General features: G+C 33.9%; 1 protein-coding gene across 2 annotated transcripts in view; it reads right to left on the reverse strand.

Moving 5' to 3' along the window:
* IQCH (IQ motif containing H) overlaps nucleotides 1–24,770 on the reverse strand; it is a 289,727-nt gene that overhangs the window by 171,082 nt on the left and 93,875 nt on the right. For both annotated transcript variants that reach the window (XM_031955329.1, XM_031955330.1), the window contains one exon: nucleotides 6,952–7,069. In XM_031955329.1, the coding sequence (XP_031811189.1) occupies nucleotides 6,952–7,069 (118 nt within the window). The remainder of the gene's footprint in view (nucleotides 1–6,951; nucleotides 7,070–24,770) is intronic.

Raw genomic sequence — 24,770 nt, forward strand, 5'->3', positions numbered from 1 at the left:
TTAGGTATCAGCACCACATTTATGTCATAAAAGGAATTTGGTAGGACTCCTTCTTTGCTTATTTTCCCAAATAGTTTACATAGAATTAGTATTAATTTTTCTTTAAATACTTGGTAGTATTCATTTATGAATTCCCCAGGTCCTGGGATATATTCTCAGGGAGCTCATTGATAGCTTGTTCAATTTATTTTTCTAAGATAACATTAAAGTCTTTGACTTTTCTCTTTCATTAATCTGGGCAATTTTTATTTTTGCAAATATTCATCTAAAATAACTCATAATCATTGCTTTAATTTCATCTTCATTGGGAGTGAATTCATCCTTTTCATTTTTGATACTGGTAATTTGCTTTTCTTCTTTTTTAAAAAGTCAAATTAAACAAAAGTATTATTATTTTATTGGTTTTAAAATAAGCTATCTCTTAATTTTATTATTTTAATGGTTTTCTTTCATTTTTATTAATCTCTCCTTTGATTTTCAGGATTTCCAATTTGTGCTTAAATAGGGATTTTTAATTTGTTCCTTTTCTAATTTTTTTAGTTGTATGTCCAATTCATTTATCTGGTATTTTTCTATTTTATTGAGGTAAGCATTTAGATAAAACTTTTCTGCATCTCATAGATTTTTATATGTTGTCTCATTGTTGTCATTCTCTTTAATGAAATTATTATTCTATGATTTGTTTTTTGATATACTCATTCTTTAGGATTAGGTTATTTTGTTTCTAATTCGTTTTTAATGCATTTCTGTGGTCCTTTATTGAATGGAATTTTTAATTGAAAAGGATATATTTAATACTTCTTTTCTTCATTTGTTTGTGAAGTTTCTAATACACAGGCAATTTTGCTGAGAAGAGGCATATTCCCTTCTATTTTCATTCATTTTTCCCTAAAGGTCTATTATATCTAACTTTTCAAATACTTCTATTTATCTTTTTGACTTTTTTTCTTTTTTGGGTGGATTATCTAATTCTGAGAGGGAAAAGTTGAAGTCTTAAACTAGTATAGTTTTATTATCTATTTTAAGAATTTGAATACTATACCATTTGGTGCATATATGTTTAATATTGCTGTTCATTATCTATAGTACCTTTCAGCAAAATACAGTTTTCCTGATGTTCTCTTTTAATTAGATCTACTTTTGCTTTTGCTTTGCTTGAAATCACGACTGTTATGCTTTTTTTTGTCACTCCAACTGAAGCATAATAAAATTCTGCTGCAGTCCCTTATCCTTACTCTCTGTGTGTGCTTGTGTCTCTCTGCTTCAAATTTGTTTCTTGTAAACAACATATTGTAGGTTTCTGGTTGTTAATCCATTCTTCTGCTTCTTATGGGTGAATGTTATGGATAAATCCATGCCATTTACACTCACAGTTATGATTACTCTGTATTTCTCTCCAAACTGATTCCCCGCCTCCTCTGTCTCTCCTTTTACCTGTCCCTTCTAAAAAATATTTTACTTCTGATTATTATCTCATCCAATCTGCCCATCCTCCTTTTCTAATCTCCTTCATTTCAAACTTCCCTACAGTGTAGTATAGATTTTTATACTCAAGTATATTTAGGTTTATTCCCTTTTTGAGCTAATTCCAATGAGAACAAGATGCATATGTTGCCTGCCAACTTACTCTTTATTTCCCCCCTATTGTAAATGATCTTTTATCCCATTTCACCTCTTCCTTCCCCTTTCTCCTAGAGCATCCCTTTTTCTCACTCCCCAATTTTATATATATTAGATATCATCTAATTATAGTGAGTTCACACCTGTGCTCTCTGTGTCTGTGTACAGTCCTTCTAACTGTCCTAATAATGATGAAGTTCTTTAGATTTACAAGTATCATCTTCCCATGTAGGAAAGTACACAGTTTATTCAACCTTATTGAATCCTTTATTATTTCTTTTTCCTGCTCACTTTTTCAGGCTTCTCTTGAATATTGTATTTGAAAGTCAATTTTTCTATTCAGCACTGATTTTTTTTCTTCAGGAATCCTTGAAAGTCCTTATTGTCGTTAAATATTCATTTCCTGCCCTACTCCCAGGATTATATTCAGCTTTGCTAAATAGGAAATACTTTATTATAATCCTCCAGAATATCATATTCTAATATCGTGACTACTTTAATGTAGAAGCTGTTAAATCTTGTATTAACTTAACTGTAGTTCCTTGATATTCAAATTGATTCTTTCTAGCTGATTACAATATTTTGCCCTTGTCCCAAGAGCTCTGGAATTTGACTAAAACATACCTGGAAATTTTCATTTTGGGATCTTTTTGAGGAGGTATTGATAGATGCTTTCCATTTCTATTTTACCCTCAGATTCTAGGATATCAGGACATCAAATATCCTTGATAATTGTTTGAAATATGATGTCTTTTATGATGATGATGATGAAATCATCACTTTCAGATTGTCCTATAATTCTTAAATTTTTCTCCTAGATTTATTTTCTATATTAGTTGTTTTTCTAACAATTTCTTCTTTTTACCCTTTCTTCTATTTTTTTCATTCTTTTGATTTCCTTTTATTGTTTTTTGATATCTCGTGGAGAATTTGTTTTCACTTACTCAATTCTAATTTTAAAAATTACTTTCTTTAGTGAGTTTTTGTATTTCCTTTTCTATTTGACCAATTCTAATTTTAAAGTATTTCTTTTCTTCAGGGAATTTTGCCTTTTAAAATATTTTTTTCTGAAATATTTTTTTCTTAAGTATTTTTGTGCCTCCTTTACAAAACTGGTGACTTTTTTTAATGATTTTTTTTCAGCACTCCAGTTTCTTTTCCCATTTTTCCTCTACCTCTCTTACTCAATTGGTAAAATTATCTTGAGTCTTTCTGTTATGCCACAGTTCTCTTTTATTGTCCTGACTCAGTTTCCCTAATTATCCTGACCCAGTCCTGACTCAGTTTCTCTGCTTCAGTCTATAATTATCAGCTCAAAGCTCAGTCCTGCTACACCTCCCCTCCTCTTTATCAGAATATTTGATAAGGATAAAAGATCTTATGTTTTAGAATATCAGAATGCCTCTCTCCATCCCATGCTACTGGAATGTCAGATACGTCTTATCAAGATGCCTCTCTCTATGTCCAGGGTGCCTTCCCCTATTATGTCAGCTCATCCCTGGAGGCTCACCCCACCCTGTCAGAGTACTGTTCACACTCTCAGCACCCTGACTCAATCCCTGCCTCAGTCTACCCCTTGAGTCTGAGCCATGTGTATATAAGTCATTGAGAACTCACATTGTTTGTTGGCTTCTTGGAGAATCCATTTGGTCCCAGTAAATCTCTCCCTTTAAAATAAATTATTAAATACTCTCTAATCTTTATCTTGCCTCAGTTTCTCTGGCATTACATTTCCAGGACTTGAGACAAATTATCATTTTTCATTGAAGCTTTGTATGTAGCTGCTTTGATTTTGTTGTTTTCTTCTGAGTTTTTGTTTTGATCTTCTTTGCCACCATAATAACTTTCTATGGTCAATTCTTTTTTGTTGTTGTTTACTTGTTTTTCCAGTCTATTCACTTTTAACTTTATGTAAAAGTTGGCTCTGAGTGCCAAAAGGGCATTGTCCCAAGCTTCAGGTTTTTTTTTTTTGTGCTACTGTTTTCATTACTAGTTCTGGGATTCTGTAATTTTTCAATTGTTCCAGGTGGTATGATCTAAGAAGGTATGATCTAATTTTGTGTGGTCATTACTCTACTGACCTGTGCTTTTGGTGACCACAATCACTTTTTTTACCCTGGAACCTTGTGACCAGGGTCCTGGCTCCTGGTAGTATTCTTCCTTACCCTGGAATTGCAACCTGGAATCACGTATGGACAATGCAAGAGAGTTCTGCTCCTAGTACCATCAAAGATAATATAATCCTGTAATACCCTGTGAGATGCTGCCTTTACTCCACACCTTGGCTCTGCCTTCCTCAAGAAGCACAAAAATGAAGAACAGCCTTCAAACATCTTCTTGGAGATAAAACACAGAAACAGATAAATATAATTTCAAGAGGAAAAGAGAACCAAAAAAGAGAGTGATTAGAAAAAGTTTCACAGAGGAAAGGGGATGCCTGAGTCAAGCCTTAGAGGCAAGAGATGATACTAAGAAGCAGAAAAGAGGAGAAAGTGTGGGTCAGGTATGAGACATAATCTCAGAGACAAGAGATCACAAGGCAAGTTTGATGAATAGCAAATAGTTCAGTTTGGCTGGAAAAATAGAGTACATGAAGAATAGTAACATGAATAAACTTGGAAATACAAGTTTGAGGCAAATAATGGAGATCTTGAAATGCCAAAATAAGAAGATTGTATAATATCCTAATGGCAATTGGGATCTCTGCAGACTTCAGAAAAGGGTCAGATGTCTAATTTATGAAGATTATTTTGATAGCTGTAAGGACAGAGGAGAGGCTAGAAGCAGGAGAGCCAATTATGAGGCTGTCCTGTCAGTCAATAAACTTTATTTAGTGCCTACTATAAGCCAAGTAAGACTTAGACACCTTTTGTTCGAGCAAAGTGTTATAAGTCCCTGAACTAGGATGGTGGTAATGTGAATGAAGAGAAGGAGATGGATGTAGCAGTAGAATCAAAGAGTTTTAGCAACTGAATGGATATATGTAGATGAGAGAAAAGAAAGAGAAGGATGATTATGAAGTTAGAAACCTGACTTCCTGGAACGATATTGTAATTTTCAACAAAACAGCAAATTATGGAAGATTGTTAAGTTTTAAGGGAAAGAATAAAGAATTCTTTTTTGCACACATTAAGTTTGATATGCCTATGGATTATTCCACTGGATAGCTTCAGAAATTAATTGGGAATATAATAATTGAAACTAAGGAGACAGACCTGGGCTGAATAAAGATTAATTTGAGATCCTTCTGCAAAGAAAGGATAGGTTAACTCATAAAGCTGGCATAATCACCAAGAGAGAAGATATGAATGTCATGATTTTCTCATGAAGATATTTTCTCTTGGAGAAGATGTTGAAGAAAGAGTTGGCAAGAGTTATCTATGGATAAAGATTTATGAATGAGAAACAGAAGACAGTGTCTGTTGGGGGATGGGAATGTGAGAAGACAAGAAAGCAGTAGTAGCTATAGTAAAACATGAGAGTGGTATATCCTGATTTTAAGACTGAGCATTCATATATGGAACTACAGTAGAGAAGACAGAATGAGGAGTATAATACAGACTGTATATGAGTGAAAGTCATAATAAGGAATAGTACCGTCACTGAGTGACTGTAGTGAGATGGAAAACTTTTCATCCTCATTTTCTTTAGCCCCACCTGACAGTGAGAGTGAGACCTCCCCCAACTATATGTAGCTGAGAGTAGAGTCAGTGATTGGATTAGGGTAGGGCTAGGCAGGGGAAATGATTCTAAGGTAGGAAGTCAGGAGCTGAGAAGGCAGTGAAAATCTGGTACAGGAGCTCCAAGAACATGATTTAAGAGCAGCTCATGCCTCCAGTCAATGTAATTTCCTTCTGAGATAGTTTTATTTTTTATTGAGTCCCAAGGAATCAGCTGACCTAACCCACTTTCCATTGCTATTATGTTTGATTTTTGAACCAAAAGTCCTTCCTGACCTCTGCAGAACAGACTAGACTTTAGATTTCTTTCCTTTTCTCCTATCTCTATAGCAAACCACACAGTTCTTGAGGATTTTTCTAAGGGTTTTTCACTGCTGGAAGCAAGGAGAAAGTGGGATTAAATAGACATCTGTCAATATTCTCTTACATTCTCCTCCTCTTCTATTTTCCCTACTTAGATTCAGTTGGGAAAGGGAAAATCTCTCCGTCAAGGAGAGATTCTCATTATCAATTGGCATTGGGACTTGGAATACATTGAAATGAGTGGAGGTGATAAGGAAGTGTATTTCAGACATGGAAGATAGTTGATATAAAGGAACTAGTTTTCTAACTATTATCTCCTTTTCATACTTTCTTCTATTTTTTTCATTCTTTTGATTTCCTTTTATTGTTTCTTGATGTCTCATGGACAACTTGTTTTCACTTACTCAATTAAAACACTCAATTAAAAAGCACACGAAGTAAGAAGGCTAGTTAGGATGGATCATAATGTACACAAAGTAATGCATTACAGGGCTGGAAAGAAAGGTTGAGATCAGGTTGCTAAATGAGTTTTCAATGTCATTCAGAGAAGTTTGTATTTGGCAATAGGGGTAATCAAACTGTGATATGGTCAGAACTAAGCTTTAAGAAACTCATTCAGCAGGTTTGTGGAGGGTGAATTAGTTAGGAAGAGGCAGAAAAACCTTTTAGGTTGCCACTTTTAAAGAGTTCAGACGACAGATGAGGATGACTTGAACTATCATGATGGTCCTATGAACAGCATTGATGTAAAAGATGCAGTTGAGGTAGAAATAACAAGATTTGGCAGTGACAGAGAATGAGGTGCTGAGAATGACACCAAGAATGAAATTCTGTGTGACTAGAAATATGGAAGGTTCCTGAAAGTAATAGAGAAATTCAGGAAAAAAACATGATTTGGGGGGAAATATGAGATAGAACATCTCATTTACAATGCCCCAAAAAGGAGCAGTGGAGAGCGCACTGGCCCTGAAGTCAGGAGGACCTGAGTGTAAATCCAGCCTCAGATACTTACTAGCCTCCTTGTAACCTGGGTAACTCACTTAATCCTGACTGCCTTCAAAAATAAAATAAGATATTCAAAAAAAGCATGTGGTGATGCCAACCTAGAGCTCAGGAAAAAGACTATGGCTGATTATATGTATACAGGAGTTATCAGAATAGAAATGCTAGATAATTCAAACCATGTAAATTGATAAGAAACTGGAGGCCAGAATTACCAGAGCCTGGTAATTTGCCTAAAACTTACACAGCTAGTTAGTGGCAGGGCTGGAAACGACAGTAGTTGCTTCTATTACCTGGTTCAGAGCTTGTTCTGCTATATTACAATTCTGATAAATGGATCACTGACCTTTCTTTGCATCTTTTTCAAGGATAGGTAGAGGTGTGAGATAGGGATTCTTGCGGTGAGATGTCAAAATCCCCAGGTTTTCAACAGTTGTCCCTTTGATTATCTTCTGAAGCTGGACCTAAATGAGCAAAAATGTGTTTTGAGAAAACACTTTTGCCTTTACAATGAGCACTGTTTTTCAATATGTAAACAATAAGTGACTAAGAAAAATTTGATGATGTTTTAATAACATATTATTATTGTTATTACTTATGAATATACTTTATTACTAGTATATACTGCCATGAGTTTACATATTTTTAAAATAGTTAATTAAGTTCAATTAACATGTAGTAATTTCTACTTTGCAAAGATAGCATGGCAGTTAAGAAGGGAGCTTTTAAGAATTTGTTCTATGTTAATGACAACTATATTTTTATATCTCTAGGCATAGGCCTATCTCTATAGGCAAAGCATGTTTCACTTCAGGAAACTTTTATACAAGCAGATTCCTCAAGAAGGAAAGATTATAATTCTAAAAAAAAAAGAAATCAAATGTCCAAAGCCGAAGGTAATTTTTAAAAATTACCTAGTATTAGCAAGTTCGTCATTAATTCACTGGGTCATACATATCATCCAAGGATCTCAAAAATTGCTACTAATACCTTCCACTCCAGTTTTCTAAGCAGTAGTTGATTATTTTTTCAAACAGTAATAAAAGTAGTTTCATTATAACTATGAAATATGATTTGCTGCCACTAAATGACTTCAGATTTTAAAGACTGTATGCATTTTATATAAATTATGTTACTATAGCAATTTTATATAAATTGTATATTACTATAACATACTATTGTATGTTACTATAGTACAGTTACTATAGCAAAGACAAAGATTTTGTATCTATATTATGGTGAATTATGAATTATTGGGGTTTCTAAAGCAATGAAGATGATCCTAGCTGGCATTTTTGGGGTGCTACATGTATTCAAATTGTTTTATAAACATTAATTCACATAACTTCCCAGAAAAATAGGTAAAATGTTGATCATTATTTAAATAATGAATAACTTGAGACAGAAAGAGGATAGCAGATTTTCTTTAGACCTCATAGGATCCTGAGAAGTTATAAGATTATTTTATTGTTATTGGTGGAATTCTCTAAGTACTGTGGGTAGCCACAAGTCTTCCAGGAAATAAAGTACTGTGAGTCTGGGACTAACTGAACATATCAGGAGTGGGTTCACGTAGAAGTCAGCATCCTTAGGTTTTCAATGCTAGAATCCAAGAAGGCAAATGTTCTGTCACAATGTCACATTAGAGAAGCAGTCAAAAGAACATGCTGAGCCAAAATCAGTATTTCAGAGAAAAGAAAGGGGACCAAAACCTGGAACCAGAAAGGACAAAGATAAGGTGTAAGCAGTTGAGTTTACTAGAGTTTTCTGTGATCAGTGATCTATCAATAACTCTGGGCTGTAGAAGAGCTACATGGCTAGCATTCACCTAAATAAAAGACTTTTACTCTAAAAGAGTAGTATATAATTATTTTGAACTTGAAGAGGAAACATTTGATATGTCAAAATTTATATTAAAGACTGAATGACCAAAATTCTATCACATCTAACTGTATCTTAAATATTCATGTGTAGAGATAGAGAAAAGTTGTACTTTACCAGATTGCTTGGGCTGGGAGAGAGGGAAAGTGAGAGTTATCAATTGAGAAAAATTGATATTAGCTCAGTCTTTCCCTGATGCCATCCTTCTCTCTCTAGTATGAGGGATAGATGAGCATATGGTGAACCTCTCCACTTCATGCCCTTTTTCCTTCCTCCCAAAACAAGTTTGATTTAGCTAGTTAGGCCGATGATTTTGAAGCCTAATGATACTCACTATGGATCTTTCCATTGCTCTTTGGATCATCTTTGATTTTGATTCTTTAGAGAATGAGGTGATCCATGATTCTTACTTCCTCCTTTCAGAATCTCTTTCATAAACTTAGATGCAGCTAAAATACTACCTACATGATGCTGTTCCTTCTCTACCCTACTGCTTGTGCCTTTCCTACTAAACTGCTTTGTATTTAACTCCCTCATATTTATTTAACATTTATTCTGTATATACTTCTATATGTACATCTTGTTTCTTCTATTGGAATAGAAACTCCCTGAAGGCAGGAACTTTTTTTTTTCATTTTTAATTTTCTCTTCTCAGAACTTAGCCTGTGACTGGCACATGACAGGTGCTTAATAACTGCTTACTGATTTATTGCCAGCCTTGTAGAATCAAAAATCTGTAATTTTTCAGTATAGGAATGAATTTCTGATATGAAAAATTCCATATATCTGTCCTAGGACTTTGTTTGAATTATAAATATTTTGTCCAGGATCACTAAGTCAGTAATAGTTGGAGTCAAGATTTGAACTTTATCCTTTCTGTCTCTAAACCCAACCCTCTAACAAATTTACATATTACTTTTACAATAAAAAAAAAATACTAGTGTTGGGGTTTTATGACTAAGAATAGTGCTACGCAATTTCCAAAAAAAAAATTCAGCCTATTTTCTTCCTTTAATTTTGGATCAACTCACTATCCATTTATAATGTTACTCCAAGATTCATGTACTAATAAATGAATTCAATGAGTTGGTCATTAGTACATGTCATCCTTTGGATAATAAGTATTCTTCCTCCATTTGATTTTGTTCTAGTTAGATTATTAGAGTTTTGAGTAGTCATGGAAGCTCATGAAAGAGGCCCTGCAGAATTCTCATGTGTTAACACATCAGCACAATGTCATATGCAAATAGGAGTATCTCGTAGTTCTCATTATACACAGACAGCTTCACTTCCATTCAAACTCCATATCTTCTGTGACTGGTAGACACCTTTGTTGAGTATTTTTCTTACTTTTTTAATGTCAAAGATAACTTGTGCACAACATTTAAAGGATGTCATTCACAAAATATATTATCAATAAAAGCTAGCAAGACTAAGAGATGACTGTATCCCAGGACTGCCCTAGTTCTCATGAGTCATCAAAAGATCTGGAGGAAGGCCTCCAGCATGTGGGGAAGATCTTTTATGGTAGGATATAGTCAATCATTTTACAAGATGAAAATGTGTGGCTTATTGGAGCTATGCAACTGGGCTAAGTGCACAAATTGGTGCAGTGGATAGAGCACTAACCATGGATTCAGGAAGACCTGAATTCAAATCTGGCCTTAGATACTTCCCTAACCCTAAACTTAACCCTGTTTGCCTTAGTTTCTTCATCTGTCAAATGAGCTGGAGAAGGAAATGACAAATTACTGCAAGGTCTTTTGTCAGGAAAAACCCATATTGGGTCAGTCATGACTGAAGTCATGACATGACTGAAATGACTTAACAACAAATGCAAATAACAACAATTAGGATATATTATCTATAGTTATGAGATCACCATCTACTAAAATGTTATAATGTTAAAGTCAGTTTAAAATGAATAATAAGAAAAGCCTGGGAAAGGCAAAGGAGTCACAAAAAGAGGCTATACCAGTTTGGGGGGGGGGTGCAGAGAGGAAGGAGTGACTTTGTTGTCATTCATATCATGAGCTGAATGTATGTACTTAAGTTTTATGCCTTTTCTTTCCCTTTCCTTTTTTTTTTTTTTTCAGCTCCATCTATCTAAGCTATCTGGGCTCTCCCAATGCCTGCCTGAATTATTGCATAGCCATTAGCATCAAGAGTCTTGCAAAGCTCAGAGTCAGATATTTTCCTCATTTGTCCTTCCTTAGAGACAGTTCTTCCAAAGGCATATACTGGAGGCTTCTCGGATTCAGAAATGGTTGTGTCTTCATTTATCGGATTGATATCTGGACCCAATGAAGCAAAAGTAAATCAAAGGAGGCAAGAAAGATCTAGCTTAAATATTTCCAAATGTGAAGATGTAGAAGGCCGGTCTGACAGTTTCAGGGTACACAGTACCATTTATCTAGATTTTCTGAAAGCCTTTGATAAAGTGTACCTGACAGGCTGCTGCTAAAGACAGAAACAGCAGGATCCAACTTAAAACACAGTAATCAATAATAAAAAAGTGGAGGCAGAAAATATTCAGGTTTTGTTAACAACCAGAGCATAGAAAAATGATTCTAAGGCATTTGCACAAGATTCACATATACAACCATCAGCAATGTCAGAATGAAGAGTGGAAAAAAAACCCACTGATGACTCAGTCTATGTAATATGACTCAAATTCCATCTGTAGGAGCAAAAATCATTAAATGAAGAAGTGCTAAATTTAAAAAAAATAAGGCAGCTTAAAATTCTAATTAGGTTATGCCTTTTAACCAAAGAGCTCATTGCTAGTCATGTATTCCAAGGAGGTTAAAGAAATTTTTTAATGTCCCATATACACTGAAACATAGTACTTTTCATAGTGGTAAATAGGTTCACACCAGTTGGGAATTGACTCAAGAAAATGTGGCACATTGAGGTAATGTAATATTTCTGTACTATCAGAAATGTCTAACAAGCATTTATTAAATTCCCACTCTGTTCCAGGCACTAGACTGAGTGCTAGAGATACAAAGGAAGACAGTGTCCTCAAGGAACTTTCAGTCTAATGGATGGAGTAATGAATAAATAAGAAATAAAAAAAGCAATGGAAATTTTATATAAATAGATACAAAATGAAGCAGTCAAGATAAGAACAATGATGTACACAATGACTACAACAACATGGAAAACACAACAGCAATAAATAAAATTGAAGTGGAATGTTGTATAATTATGATCATCCTTGGTGAAGAAGAAAAGATAAGTGAAGGTACATCCTTCATTTGGTGCAAAATACTGAATGAAGAATAAACAACAATAACTTCATGTAATATTTAACTCATTTGAGATTTAAGTTCACTTTACTAAAGTGGTTCTTTTTCCCTTTTTTTCTCATTTAATTCTTTATTATAAGGAAGAAGGGAGGAATGAGTATTTATTAGGTACTATTAAGTACCCAAAGTCTGCCAGGCACTGATAAGTACTTTAAATATCTCATTTGTCCCAAATAATATATTAACCCTTTCTTTTAGGAATGTGCCTCTGGGTAGGAGAGATTCAGATACTGATAAACGAAGATTATGTAAAAGTAAAAGTTATAGTGTTATTCATGATGCTTCCATATAATTAAAAATGAGTTAATTTATGTTAATACTAGCTTAGTCTTGGATTTGAGGAAGAGGATGGAAACACTGACCTTGAAAGACTTTTTTTTTAGGTCAGGGAACTGAGGTTAAATGATTTGCCCAGAATCACAGAGTTAGTAAATGTCAAGTATCTGAGACTGAATTTGAACTCGGGTCCTCCTAACTCCAGGACTCTTTCCATTGTACCACCTAGATGCCCCTGAAAGATTTTCATAATGAATAACAAAAGAAGTACAATTGATAGTCTTTGAGGGTAGGTGCATGGAATCCTTCTCAGTGACAAAGATTCTAGTTTTAGAAGAACTTGAATTTACTGTGATATGATAATGAAAAAGGATGGTTATGAGTTCTTGTAGGATTCCTAAAATCAATATCAAAGGTTATACTACTAGCAAAATGGTCCAGATTCTATCAGGGACTAGCTGGAAGGTCCCAGCCCAAACTAGCATTTAGAGGAACCTTATTTTCCTCACATTTTCCTATCAATGCTATCTTCTCCTTTATCCCTGCCAGCCAGACACTGAACCCATTATTCCTACCCCTTTCAGCAGGAACTCATTATCTCTTCTCCACTCTGAACCTTACACACATCCCTACTCCCTTCCCCTAATGATAGTAGGTAGCTCCTATAGTACAGACACTTCATATGTACCCCTAAGGTCTCCTGCCTTTTCCATTAGACATACAATTGAACTCTCCTACATGTGTTCTCTTCCCTAATTAGAATATGAAAGCTTTGAAAGTAGGAACTTTCTCCTTTTTCAGTTGCTATCCCCAGTGCTTGGTATATGGCAAGGGCTGAGAAAGTTTTTCATTCATTAAAATAAAATCATCTAAAAGCTGTCTAGTAATAATATTCTTAATAATGAAATTTTAAGTTCTGAAGTACATTCAGAATTGAGTCAAGAATTAGTGTTACTTAAATTAGGAAGCGATGGTTACATGAGCCTTAAAATGTTCACATGGTTTAGTATATAAAGTAATGGAATTGGAACAACAAAGTTTGGAGAATGGGACCTCAGAATCCATCTTGTTCAACTCTTTCATTTAATATATGAGAAAACTTTGACCTCAGGAAGATTAAATCACTTTCCCAGGGTCACCCAGATAAGAGTTTGAAATAGAATTTGAACCTGCCTGCTCTGACTCCAGAGCCAATGCTTCTTTCAGTAGTCCATGCTGTAATGCCATAAATTATGAAATGGACTTCGAGTCTCATTTTCCTGATCTGTAAAATGGGATACTACTATTGATGATAGCGAACATGTATATATAGAGTTTACTATGGCCTGCATTACGCTAAATTTACATTTCTTTTCTCATTTGATCCTCATAACAACCCTGAGATGGAGATGCTATTATCATCTTCATTTTATGCATGAGAAAATCAAGGCAGACAGAGGCCTAATGCACTTAGCTACTGAATGTTTGAGGCCAAATTTGCACTCAGCTTCCTCATTTCAGGTTAGGTCCTTTTATCTACGCACCAACTAACTGGCTCAATAATAATAATGATGATACCCTCTACCTTGTTGGGTTATTATATATAAGATATTTTGTAAATGTATATGTAAATATACTTTGTATACGCATGAGCAATCAATATTATTATTGTTATTCCCAAAGATCAAGAAGAATAATGCCATGAGCCAACCAGATTGCAAATAAATGAAAACCATTTGTAACTAACCTGAGTTAATTTCTCCCAAATTCTTGGCATTTTGACAGTTTTTTTTTTTACTAATATTCGCATAACAGGGTTTTAAACAATCAATATAAGACACTATACATTTTCTTCCCAATAAAGACTGTACAATGGGAATAGTCAGGGCTTTTGGGACTATGGCAATTATGAACCTTTTAACTTTCTGTAAACTACAGCCATGAGTTTTTTTTTTAACTCCTTAAAGATTATAATCATGAGAATGTGGTAAAATTTGAATTGATAAGATTAAAGAAAATTTTATTTCATCTCAATCATGTTTATAAATGTGTTAAAATCATGTTATTTAATGGAGTCTTTGGCCATGCTTTCTCTCCTTCTAAATCATTCCTGCACAGATGTACTGTTGTTTTTACGCACATTTGGGATACTATAAATATGTGCTAAAAGAATGAAATTTAATTAAAATAGCAACATTTTTTTATCCTTTTTTCAAGCTTTTGTTTCATAAGCATTGATTTTCTTTTTGGTCACTTTAAATGCTGTCAGATTGTTTATGATAGGCCATTTGATGCACTCACATATGTTTTAATAAATATATGAACTAACTTACTAAAAGAGGTGATGAAACAAAGAGTAAAAAGAGGCTCATAAGAATTTGAAGAAGGAAACTTAATTGAAGGATCTAATGACAGAACCAGAAGTAAACCAGGCACACTAATGCTATCTTTTTACTTTCCTAAAAATCAGTCATTTATTAATTATAGAGTAGAAATTAGCTTAAAGGTTTTAAAATATTTGGCTCCCTTACTAAAGAGTTTGATAGAGGGATTGCTGAAATACATAATTTATAACTTTGTATATGCCCATATTTGGAAAGACCATTTAAATATCTTAGGAATATTCACCCATAACTAATTACTATACAGAGTTCATTCTAATCAGTTTTCAATAATATAATCTAAGTTTAAAATGATTTCCATATGTAATTTACTATAGTTTAGTGCTCTATCAGCCCAAGCCTTGCGGCTCAAAGCTATCACAATAATACATTTGGGCGTCTAGCCACCAAAATGGGAACTTAAAAGTGGAAAAAAAAAAGGTTTTGTAAAATGCTTTCAAATGGCATTTATAGTACAATATAAAAAGAGCAAAGGAAAGAAAAACCTTTAGTTTTGAAATACAGAATAAATGAATATCTATGTAACCTAAGTATCACATTTCAACCTCTGACTGGTAGATTTGAGTTCATTTGGAGGATCTCTCTCCAATAAACATCATTACTTTATAAAGTAATTTCTTTCCCCACCCATGTACATTGGAATTTGCCTTGTTATTCTCAAATGACTCTCAGTCCTCTGCAAGCAATGGGATTAAAAAAAATCAACTATAGAGTAGATTTATTGAAGGCAGTAAAGAACATAAAAGAATAGTATCTGAATTCCTTTAGAGAGGCAATGGTTATCACACACTTTTCTAGGGAGCTCCCTTTTGTCACCCTAAGAAGTTTAGTGCCTCCCCCCTCAACTCAACAAAACTTTTAGATCGTAACATTTTCTTGGTTTTTTTGCCTTCCTTTCTCAGAATTTTCCCATATCTCCTGTAATATGGGATACTTTTTATGGCACCATCACTCATGATGGACCTTAGCTTAGTCCTGGGACTTCTGAGCATCTTTATCTCTAAATTCCTGAAAACCCCCTTTTCTAGAAGTACCACATTCTTTCTTCCATTCCATGAGGAGAAGAAGAACAAGCCACTAGAATCCTTTTCAGAGTCACTTGAATTCTCTGAGTTCATTCCCAGTATGTTTATTTTTTTCTGCTAGATTAAAAAATAAGATTTTAAAATATTTTTAGGGAGGGCAGGTATAGATTTGAATTAGATCAGAATACTATTACCTTGGATACCATGGATCAGAAAGCTGCCCAAATTAAAACTTTTTATGTACTATTTAGAGATAAAATGGGGTTTTGGGGGGGAAGGAGTCACTAGAGTTTTCCTATTTAAAAATATTTAATAGTATTTCATTTTTCCAAATACATGTAAAGATAGTTTTTAAAAAGGCAACTGAAGTTAAATGACTTATCCAGGATGATATAGCTAATAAGTATTAAGTGTCTTAAGTCTGGATTTGAACTCAGGTCCTTCTGACTCCAGGGCCAGTGCTCTATTCACTGTACCACTTAGCTGCCCCTTAAAGATAGTTTTCAACATTCATTTTCACAAAACCTTGTGTTCCAAGTTTTCTTCCCTCTCTTCCTCCCTCCTCAAGATAGCAAGCAATCCAGTATGGGTTAAACCTGTGCAATTCTTCTAAATGTATTTCCGTATTTGTCACTCTGTACAAGAAAAATCAAACCAAAAGGAAAAAACAGGAGAAAGGGGGTGGAAATCAAGCAAAAAACAAAAACAAGAACAAAAGGTGAAAATACAATGCTTTGTTCCATATTCAGTTTCCAATAATTCTGTCTGGATGAGGGTGGTACTTTGCATCACAAGTCTATTAGAATCACCTTGAATCACCTCATTGTTGAAAAGAACCAAGTCCATCACAGGTAATCATCACCTCATCTTATGGTTACTCTTCTCTTTGTTCTGCTTACTTCACTTAGCATCAATTCATATAAGTTTTTTCATGTTTTTCTGAAATCAGCCTGCTCATCATTTCTTATAGAACAATTCATAGAACATTCATATGCCATAACTTATTTGAGAGAATGGTTTTTAAAATGATCAACCAATTGATCAAAAGCATTTATTAAATACCAACTATGGGGATGCACTATGAGGGTTTCAAAGAAAAAATGAAATAATCTCCACTCCCAAAAAATTTGGGACAGATTATGGATGCCAACAGGCATTGGAGTATGTATTTTAACACTGCCATCTTTGGATTATGTAAAAAATTATTACAATTATCAAGACTTAATTATATACTGTCTGATGTCTGATGGCATAAGTCAAGTCAATAAACATTTATTAAGTTTCTACTATATGCCAAGCACAATGTTAAATATTTAGGATACAAAGAGAGAAAAAAAATTCCTGCCTTCAGTAAACTCACGATCTACTGGTAAATAATTTGCCCAAATATAGTCCTGTTTGTAAAGACAGCATAGTGAAATGGAAAGAATTCTGGTTTCCAAGTCAGCAAGACCTGCCTCTAAACACTAAGGTTAGCACTAAGACCTTGGGCAAGTCATTGAGCTTCTTAATTCCCCAGGCACTCTCCAAGATCAAACATTGAAGAATAGTTACTAACCTGCATTTAATAGATAAGGAATGATCCTTTTCCAACCATCATATTTATTTGAATGGACAGAGTTGGTTTATTAATAAAATATCTTGGGAAAATATTGCAGATAGATAATACTTTGGATATAGAATTAAATAGGTTGGTTTATATTTGGGATATTTCAGAGCTTTTAAAGAAAAAGAAATGGCTGTGGATAGTACAATGTTTTTTTTCCTTTCTTCTGTTTTGTATTTAAGTTTTAAATAATTAAGTTTTTTAAAATGACTTACTAGGGGAAAATGACTCAAATTCATTTGATAAAAATTTGATATTCAGGATACATAGGGATTTGACACAAATAGGACAAAGAGGTTTATTTGTTTGATTTTCTGACATTAAGTGGTCAAAGAGCATGAACACTTTAAAGGAAAAATTACAAACTCTCAACAATTATGTGAAAGATTGCTCCAAATCACTGAAAATGAAAGAAATGCATTTTAAAATTAATTCTTAGAATTCACCTCACATTTATCACATAGTTGGAGAGATTATGGAGAGGCATACTAACATAAACCATTCTAAAAAACAGTTTCAAATAACAAGAAGTTACTAAATTGTTCCTACCCTTCTACTCAATGATCCCACTACTAGTATATACTCCAAGGAAGACAAAGATGGGGGAAATGACTCCATACATATCAAATTATAGTAATACTTTTTGAGAAAGCAAAAAACTGGGAACAAAATGGATAGCCATCAATTGGGGAATGGTTAATATTATGATAATATTATGATATCTGAAACTAATGAATATTGCTTAGTAGGAAATAAAAATTTTATACAGTTCAAAAAAAATATGGAAGATTTGTATGAACTGGGACAGTTTAAGCAAGAAGACTCAGAGAAATAGTAATCAATGATTACAATAGTATAAAGAACTGAACTCCAAACTTTGATAATTTTGATACTGAAGAGCAGATGATGATACCTTTATCTCTTCAAAATATAGAGAGTAAAGTACTGAAAAGTGAATTGGGCATGATTTTTATGGATTTTGCTTAACTTTTTTTTTGTTAGAAGTAAGAGCAAAAGGGGAAGGGAGAAGTTCATTTCCAAAAATTACTGTGATATAAAAGCTAAAGGCATAAAAAAAATGTACTTTAAAAAAATTGCACGGCTCTTTCAAAAATCCCAAACTGGTCCCTGAAACAAAACCCATCTTTTTAATACCATTATTTTTTAGTGAGGCTAAGAGGGAATAGAGGCAAATTCCTTTTGGTTAATTTTAAGTTCCACTAGGAAACTTTGTCTTTCCCCTTGTTAATTGCTAATTGTTAAAACCCGTTTGCTAACTATTTACTTGTGAGTATTACTTGCCTCATGCAGCCCTCCCTCTTTAGGATCCCTCCCCCCACCTTAAAGTCCCTCCTTTTCTTAACCCCTTTCCTCATAATTTCTGTATTCCCTTCTATTTAGCTTATTCCTTCCCTTTTCACTTTTCCCCTCCCACTTTTCAATGAGGTGGGAAAAGTTTCTCTGTAAATAGAATATGTCTAATATTTTTCTCTTTAAGCCAATTCTGATGAGAGTAAGATACACACTATGTTCATCTCCCTCCCTTCTTTCCCTCAGATCTAATAGGTTTCCTTTGCTTCTTCATGAGATATGGTACCTCCACTTTTCCCTTTTTCTGGTTCAATTTCCTTTCTACCTCTTGCTTCTTTTTTATAACAGTAAAACAAAATTATACATGTATTCTTTATGCGTACTCATAACAGAAATATAGTTCCCAAGATTTCTCTTTACCTTTTTATGTTTCTCTTGAGTCCTATATTTGGAGGTCAAACTTTCTGTTTAGTTCCGTTTCTTTTGTCAGAAATAGATGGAATTCACCTATTTCATTGAATGTCCATCTTCTTTCCTAGGAAAAAATGCTCATTTTGTCTGGGTAAGTTATTCTTGGCTGCATACCAAGTTCCTTAGCCTTTCAGAATATCAGATACCAGGCCCTTCGATCTTTTAATGTGGACACTGCTAGATCCTGAGTAATCCTTATTGTGGCTCCTCTGTATTTGAATTGTTTTCCCCTAGCTTCTTGTAGTATTTTTTCCTTAGTCTGATAGTCCTGAAATTTAGCCACAATATTTCTTGGAGTTTTGATTTTGGAATCTCTTTTAGCAGGTGATAGATGAATTCTTTGAATGTCTATTTTACCCTCTGTTTCTATAACATCTGGGCAGTTCTCTTTGATGATTTTCTGAAAAAAAGTGTCTAGGCTCTTTATTTCATCATGCTTTTTAGGAAGTCCAATAATCCTCAGATTATCACTCCTGGATCTATTTTCCAGGTCTGTTGTTTTCCTAAGTAAGTATTTAACATTTTTTTTTTCTATTTTTCCATTTTTTGGTTTTGCTTGAGTGATTCTTGGTGTCTCCTCGAGTCATTCATTTCCATTTGTTGAATTCTGATTTTTAGTGAATTATTTTCTTCATTTACTTTTTTATTTCTTTTTGCAATTGTCCAATTGAGTTTAAATGAGTTGTTTTGTTTTATGGAATTTTTTCCATTTCACAAATTTTATTTTTTAGAGAGCTATTTTCTTTTTTCAACTCACTAATTCTGTTGTCCTTGGAATTGTTTACCTTTTCCAATTCACTAATTCTGTTTTTCAGGGATTTGATTTCTTTATTCACTCTATCTTTAAATGAGTGGGATGACTTATTCAGCCTTTTTGCCAAGCTTTCCTTTCCTTTCCCCATTTTCCTTTTGGCTCTCTTGTAAGAGCCTTTTAAATTTCTTATATGAGAGTTTTGTGTGTTGGGGACCAGATCATATTCCCTTTTGGGGATTCATCTGGAAACAGACTGCTTTTAGTCTCCTAAGGGTTTGAAGTTTGTTCTCTATCTGTACAGAAGCTATCTATTATTGTTAGTGTACTTTAACATTTTACTCATTTTGACAAAAAAGAAAAAACAAAGCAAAATAAAAAACCCTGCAGTCTGCTTTTGGGGCAGTATGTATTATCAAGCTTCCTCTACAGAAAACAGGAAATAGCAGTGAAGCAGCAGTGGGACAGCAATGGCTGTGCTGCATCTGCATAGCAGTTGCACTCTGAGAGCATGTTGAGTCCCTCCCAATGCTGGGTGGGTATGACCAGGTCCTGAGAAATCCTAGTGTTTCGAGGTTATAGTCTTTACGCTCTGTGTTTATAGCTTCTCTGCTGATCTACTGGCTTGCCGCCAGAGCAAAGTAGCTCACACTGTGGTAAAGTTCTCCCTGCAAATTTTCTGCTGGCTGACACCATTCCCTCCCCACTCAGGTCTACTCAGTATGAGCTGCCTTCCATGCTCTCACTGCAAACTTGCCTGATGCTGTGCCTGGCCTAACTATCCCCACCCGCAAGCAAAAACAGACCTTTTCTGGTGAATTTTGAGGATATCTTCTGTTGGTAATGAATTGTACTCTCAATATTCATGGGTTTTTTCAGTCAAGCACTAATTCCAAGGCCATTGCATAAAAGAAGTAATCTGAGGGCAAGGAAGAGCTCAGATAGAGGCATGTGTCTTCTCTGCCATCTTGGCTCCGCCCCTTTGCTAACTATTTATATAATAACATAGCTTTGTACCTATGATAAATGTCTTGTCATGGTTGTTCCATGTTGAGAACCGAATCTCTATTATGTTATTTTTATGAAATATTTTTATAATCAATTGTTCGTCCAAAACTATTTCATATTTACCACTCCTGGTATCTATTCTACCTCTTCAGCTAGTAAATGTTTAAGGTAAGATTTGAACTCAAATATTTCTGACTCAGGAGATAGGTATTTATCTCAATAAATAGAGCCCTGGGCCTAGAGTCAGGAAGAGCCAAGTTTAAATCTGGATTCAGATACTAGCTCTGCGACCCTGAGCAAATCATATAATCTCATTTGATATAACTTCACTTGATAAGGAAATGGTAAACCACTACAATATCATTGCCAAGAAAACTTCATGGATGATATGGTTTATGGGGTCACAAAGAGTCAGATACAACTGAACAACATAATTTCTTACTTATAGCCTAGTGCTCTTTGTACAATATCACTGCTAACTTATCCTCATTAAAATAATGCTTGCTGCTAATTGTACAATATTTCAGAGTCTGATTCTTTTTGTACAGCAAAATAACGTTTTGGTCATGTATACTTATTGTGTATCTAATTTATATTTTAATATATTTAACATCTACTGGTCATCCTGCCATCTAGGGGAAGGGGTGGGGGGGTAAGAGGTGAAAAATTGGAACAAGAGGTTTGGCAATTGTTAATGCTGTAAAGTTACCCATGTATATATCCTGTAAATAAAAGGCTATTAAAAAAAAAAGATAATGCTTGCTCATGGTTTTAGATAGACCCTATTATTTTGAGAAAAGTTCTATTGTTTCTTGAACTTTTTAATGTTTTCTTTTTTAAACAGGAATGGATATTGTAATTGTTCAAAAGCTTTTTCTGTATCTATTTAAATACTCATGAATCTTATTGCTTATCTTATTAATAGTCAATTTTGTTTATAGTTTTTCCTAATGTTGACCTAGCCTTACATTCTTGGTATAAATCCATCCTAGTCACTATATATGACTTTTCTAATATATTCCTACAGTCTGCTGGATAATATTTTTTCTGCATCAAAATTCAATAAGGAAATTGTTCTGAAATATTCTGTTTTGACTCTCCCTGGTTACTTAAGCTTAATACTTAAGACCATATTTGTGTCATAGGAGGTATTTTGGTAGGATTCCTTCTTTACCTATTTGGGAATTAATTGTTGTCTAAATGTTTAGCTGTTGTTCATCCTTCATTCTTGAGGACCACCATAATATCAGGGAGGGGATGCCAAGTGAATTAGATTTAGTAAAGAACAGCTGTGCAAGGTTACCAGACTCACTTTCTCTTCTAAAGCCATTTGAGTCCAATAGCAAATTATAGATCAGGATAAATGGAGATGGCCCTGGATGCAGTGGGATGCCTTGGTCTTTAAGCTAAGGTCTTTTGAGAGGACTCAATTTGACTGAGGTAATGCCCAATCAGTGCCTAAGGTTATATAAGAAAGGAGGCAGAGAATGGCCTCTTTTACCTAGCCCAAAAATCATTCTGGGAGGGAAAGATCTTTAGGGTTTCTGGCTAAAAGAAAACCTTGCTATTTACATTCACTCTGATCCAAAAAGGGCCCAAACAATGATAGGGCCTGGGACCTATGGACCAAGAAAAATGAGGCTGGTGACCGTGCATATTTGTCCCTCATTTAAATCTGGTTCACTTGCATGTCGTGGCATCACATCCCTGATGTCATAATCTTCTTTAAAAATGAAGGAAAAACAACAAATTTTTGCAAGTAGGAATAGGAGCTGCCCCACTGAAGACTCAATTGAGACTGGTTAAGTTGGGCAACAAAGCTCTTTTGTTTTTTTCCCTTTTTCTTTCCATTCCCTTCCCTCTGTTCACATAGGTATTATATCCTTACCACTGCCCAAAGGAATGCAAATTTGGATTGCTGAAAACTTCCAAGATATTTTAAGAGTTACATTTCTTTTTTAAAAACCATGTCTTAAAGCCAATTCACTAGGTTCTCATTGATTGGCCAACAATAAGGCCCAGGCCAACCCCTATTTGCTCACTGTTTGGGCTTTGACTGGATCATATTGAATGTAAATGGCAATTATATCTGTTTTGACCAAAAACACTGAGAGACTTCCCCACCCAGATTGAGACTTTTAGTAGATATAGTTTATAAATCCATCTGGTTCTGGAGTTTTTTTGGGGGGGATTTCATTTATGGCTTGTTCAATTTCTTTTTTTTTCTTCAAGATAGGATTATTTAAATACTCTATTTCCTATTTTATCTGGGCAATTTTATATATATATATATATATATATAATTTTGATGGGGTGATTCTTTTTTGCATTTTTAATAGCTTTTTATTTACAAGTTATATGCATGGGTAAATTTACAGCACTGATAATTGCCAAACCTTTCATTCCAATTTTTCCCCTCCTTCCCTCCACCCCCTTCCCTAGATGGCAGGATAACCAATACATGTTAAATATGTTAAAGTATAAATTAAATACAAAATAAGTATACATGTCCAAACCATTATTTTGCTATACAAAAAGAATCAGACTCTGAAATACTGTACAATTAGCCTGTGAAGGAATTAAAAAATGCAGGCAGGCAAAAATATAGGAAATGGGAATTCTATGTAATGATTCTTAGTCATCTCCCAGAGGTCTTTCACTGAGTGTAGCTGGTTTAGTTCATTATTGCTCCATTGGTACTGATTTGGTTCATCTCATTGCTGAAGATAGCCAGGTCCATCAGAATTGATCATCATATAATATTATTGTTGAAGAATATAATGATCTCCTGGTCCTGCTCATTTCACTCAGCATCAGTTCATGTAAGTCTTTCCAGGCCTTTCTGAAATCATCCTGTTGGCGGTTTGATTAATATGGCTTTGAACAGGTAAACCAATTTAGGCAGAATTGTCATTTTTATTATAATAACTCAGCCTACCCATGAGCAATTGATATTTTTCTAATTGTTTAGATCTTGCTTTATTTGTGAGAAGTGTTTTGTAATTGTGTTCATATAGTTCTTGGGTTTGTCTTGACAGGTAAATCCCCAAATATTTTATTTTGTCTACAGTTATTTTAAATGGAATTTCTCTTTCTATTTCTTGCTGATGGACTTTGTCAGTAATATACAGAAATGCTGATAATATGTGTAGATTTATTTTTATATCTTGCAACTTTGTTAAAGCTGTGAATTGTTTCCAGTTAAGTATATCATCATATCATCTGCAAAAAAGCTTTATTTTTTCATTGCCTATTCTAATTCTTTTAATTTCTTTTTTTTCTTATTGCTAAAAGCCAAAATTTTTAGTACAATGTTGAATAATAGTGGTGATAATGGGTATCCTTGTTTTGCCATCTAAAATTATTTTAAATGAAATTTCTATCTCTTCCTACATGACTTTGTTGGTAACATATAGAATGCCAAAGAGTTATGTGGATTTATTTTATATCCTACAACTTTGCTAAAATTATTATTTCTAGGGGTTTTTAATTGATTCTCTAAAATTATCTTTGTATGCCATATCCTCTGCAAAAAGTGATAATTTTGTTTTCTCATTACATACTCTAATTCCTTAAATTTTTTTTCTTATTATTATTAAAGGTAACATTTCTAGTACAATATTAAAGGGTAGTAGTGATAATGGGCAACTTTGTTTCACCCTGATTTTATTGGAAATGCTTCTAGTTTATTCCTATTACATATAATATTTGCTGATCGTTTTTAGATAGATGTTATCTATCATTTTAAGGAAAACTCCATATATTCCTATGCTCTCTAGTGGTTTTAATAAGAATGGGTGTTATATTTTGTCAACTGCTTTTTCTGCATCAATTGAAGTAATCATGTGATTTGTTAGTTTGGTTATTGATATGGTCAAATATGCTAATATTTTTCCTGATATTGAACCAGCGCTGCATTCCTGGCATAAATCCTACTTGGTCATAGTATATTATCATGGAGATAAGTTGCTGTCATCTCTCTGATAGCATTTTATTTAAGATTTTAAAAATCAATATTCATTAGGAAAATTGGTCTTCCATCTCCCCACCTCTCCCCTAGATGGCAGGCAGCCCAATACATGTTAAATATGTTAAAATACATCTTAAATTCAATATATGTATACATATTTATACAGTTATCTTG

The sequence above is a fragment of the Sarcophilus harrisii genome, chromosome 2 (assembly GCF_902635505.1).
Source record: "Sarcophilus harrisii chromosome 2, mSarHar1.11, whole genome shotgun sequence".
Taxonomy (NCBI): Eukaryota; Metazoa; Chordata; class Mammalia; order Dasyuromorphia; family Dasyuridae; genus Sarcophilus; species Sarcophilus harrisii.